The 3238-nt window shown below is 41.9% G+C and overlaps 1 protein-coding gene across 1 annotated transcript in view; it reads left to right on the top strand.

Moving 5' to 3' along the window:
- LOC101983875 (acylcarnitine hydrolase-like) overlaps positions 1–3238 on the top strand; it is a 12793-nt gene that overhangs the window by 1447 nt on the left and 8108 nt on the right. Inside the window, exons 2-3 of the mRNA XM_005372066.2 lie at positions 1097–1301; positions 2156–2297. Of these exons, the coding sequence (XP_005372123.1) occupies positions 1097–1301; positions 2156–2297 (347 nt within the window). The remainder of the gene's footprint in view (positions 1–1096; positions 1302–2155; positions 2298–3238) is intronic.

The raw sequence follows: 3238 nt of genomic DNA, 5'->3' as shown, positions 1-3238 counted from the left end.
AAAAAAAAAAAAAAGTATCACATAAATGGTCAGATGGTAATCTAATTAATGGTGACTATTAGTATTAAATATGATATAGATGACATTAGCAGAGATTTAATTACAGGAAATTTTCTGCTATTTTTTTTTTACTCTTCATGGGCCCCCATTTTCCACATACAGCTGTTATAAAGACACAGTAACTCTTGAGAAGGCTACAAGTGTAATGAGAGATGTGTTATTTTTTCCCCACAAGCCACATAAAATCAGAATCTCTACTTAGCTGGGTGGTGGTGGTGCATGCCTATAATCCCAGCACTTGGGAGGCAGAGGCAGGTGAATCTCTGTGAGTGCGAGGCCAACCTAGTCTACAAAGAAAGTTCCAGGAAAGTCAGAGCTTTCACACCAAGAAACCTTGTCTAGAAAAACCAAGGAAAAAAGAGAAAAAAAAAGAATCTCTGCTTAATAAACTTTAATTGTTTTATTTAAAAATGAAAAAGGAAAATGTATCATAGTTTTTTATCTTTAACATATTTGTCACATCCCTTCCTGGGCTGTTTTCCTGCCTCCTGACTGAAAGTACACTCACTCCAATATGTGGGATTCCATGGTGAGCTTTTCTTGGGGGTGAAGCATCCTGGCTGTAGCCTGACTCTTAGCAAACCCATTTCAGCAGGTTTTGCCTGTTGCTGTAGCAGTGACAGATTCTAGTGGCCCATGTCCTCAGTGATCTATATGGACAGATATGGCATGTGGCTTAGTGTCCTGTAGAGACCGTGTCGCTGGAGATAGGAATAAGTTTTCAGCACTGGAAAGATGGTGGCAAATGGCCTTCTACTCCCTGAGAGTGGCTGCTGCCTTGGCTACTTGTTACCTCACCAAGAAGCATCGAACATGCAATCCATGATTATTAGGTGTAGAAGAGTTCTGCTTTATATGGAAAATGGCAGGTCTGCCAAATTCTTCCACACTGGAACTTGGTGCTGTTGAGAGAATTTGCCAGGGAGGTGGGTACGTGGAAAAGACTGAATTGAGGATAGCAAGAAAGAAGTAACAGCTATAGGGTGGAGTTAGATGGTTGGGCAAACCCAACCTTGATATCGCACGTCACTTACAGGTGAAGACTCAGCCAGCCTCATCAGGACTACCCACACGGGACAGGTGCAGGGGACTCTAATCCACTTGAATGACACTAAAGAGGCTGTCTACATCTTCCTGGGAATTCCCTTTGCCAAGCCACCTCTAGGAGAACTGAGATTTGCACCTCCTGAGCCTCCTGAACCATGGAGTGGTGTGAGGGATGGGACTACCTACCCAGCCAGGTAAGTCCTCCTGAGACCCAGAAAATGTCAGGTCCTGAAATAAGCAGGAGGTCAGAACCTGAGCCAGACTGCAGTGCTTTCTCTATCTCCTGCCCTCCACTGCATTCTCTCTGTGATGGGATATGCTGCAGATGCCAGAGAAAGGCCAAAGTGATGAGAGCTCCTTAGCAAATGACCCTCCACAATTACTGTACCAACCTATAGGTGTCCAGGTACCATTAGCCAAGAGGCACTTTCTTGAGAGTCTGGATGTGAGGTGAAGGATGTCCCACCACCCTGTTTATCAATGGAGCACCTATATGGGCACAGGATCCAATACCCAGACTTTGGAGAGTACAAAAAGAAATGGTGTCATTACACACACCAATAGTTTTCACAGAAGTTCATGGAAATATCAATATCCCATCATCAGGAAGAGTGGGAGGCAAAGACCCATCTGGCAGCCTCACTAGAAGTTTGAGCTCCATTCCAGTTTTCCCAAAGTCTCTGACCTTTACCTTAGTTGGAAGAGATTTTTGGAATGGGATCTCATGTTACCAGGGCATCATGGGGCCAGAAAGGGGGGTTCTAGGGCCTAGAGAAATGGTTCAAAGGTTAAGAGCACTGACTGATCTTCCAGAGGTCCTGAGTTTAATTCTCAGCAACCACATGGCGGATACCAACCATCTGTAATGAGATCTGGTGCCCTCTTCTGGTGTGCAGGCATACATGGAAGCAGAATGTTGTATACATAATAATTAAATAAATCTTTTTATTTTAGAAAAAAGAGGAGGTTTAGTGGCTGAGAGCAAATATGAACTAAGAGTCTGTTTTTAATACTGCACTACTCTTAGAATAACTGTTATTGTTCCGAGGTGTCTACAAAATTCTGTTACAGTGAATGCAGAAAGTCTGGCAATGATTAAACTGAGTGAGCCTTCCATCTCGACATCTGAGGACTGCCTGTATCTCAACATCTACACACCAGCTCATGCTCATGAGGGCTCTAACCTGACTGTGAGTGGCAACCCATACTCAGATCTTGGGGTGGGCATTTCTTCAGGATGACTAAAAGGCACATAATCAATGTGAAACCCTGATGAGAAGCCCTCCCTGTCAGGTATCCAGGAAGGCCTTCTCTGCCATGGTACACAACTAAACCCTAGGTATGAGACACAGAGACCTAAACACTCTGGGAAGTCAGTGGCTATGGCTCCTTGATCAACTCTAGTTTCCCACTACCTACAAGAGGCCTCTGAGCTAAATCCTGAGCTCTTGCAAATTTATTGGCATGGACTATCCATTGTGTCAATGTTTTTTTTTTTTGTTTTGAGAAAGTGTCTCTATATATAATCCTGGATGACATAGAACTTACTATGTAGACAAGGCTAGCTTCAAACTCACAGAGATCTTTGAGCTCTGCCTCCAGAGGTATGAAAATAGATTCTCTCTCATATATTAACTCTTCTATGAATGTCTGGTATAATTCTACAATAAAAACCATCTGTACCTGGGCTTTTTTTTTAGTTGCAAAACTTTTAATGACTACTTCTATTTTACTGGAGGTTATAGGTATATTTAAATTGTTTATCTGATCATGACTTAACTTTGGTAAGTGATACCTATTGAGAAAATTATCCATTTATTTTCTAAATGCTGGAGTACAGGTTTTGAAAGCATGTCCTTATGAGTCACAGGATGTTCTTGGTGTCTGATGTTATGGTCCCCTTTCACTTTTATTGATTTGGTTATTTTGATTTTATTAATTCGGATATTCTCTCTCTGTCTTTTAGGTAGTCTGACTAAGGGATTATATATTTTATTGATTTTCTCAAAAAAACCAACACTTTGTTTTATTGATTCTTTTTTTTTTTTTTTTGGTTTTTCGTGACAGGGTTTCTCTGTGGCTTTGGAGCCTGTCCTGGCACTAGCTCTGTAGACCAGGCTGGTCTCGAACT

Source organism: Microtus ochrogaster, unplaced genomic scaffold (assembly GCF_000317375.1).
Source record: "Microtus ochrogaster isolate Prairie Vole_2 unplaced genomic scaffold, MicOch1.0 UNK170, whole genome shotgun sequence".
Classification (NCBI taxonomy): domain Eukaryota; kingdom Metazoa; phylum Chordata; class Mammalia; order Rodentia; family Cricetidae; genus Microtus; species Microtus ochrogaster.
The sequence above is the reverse complement of the archived record's forward strand: the minus strand, read 5'-3'. Positions and strand labels throughout refer to the sequence as shown.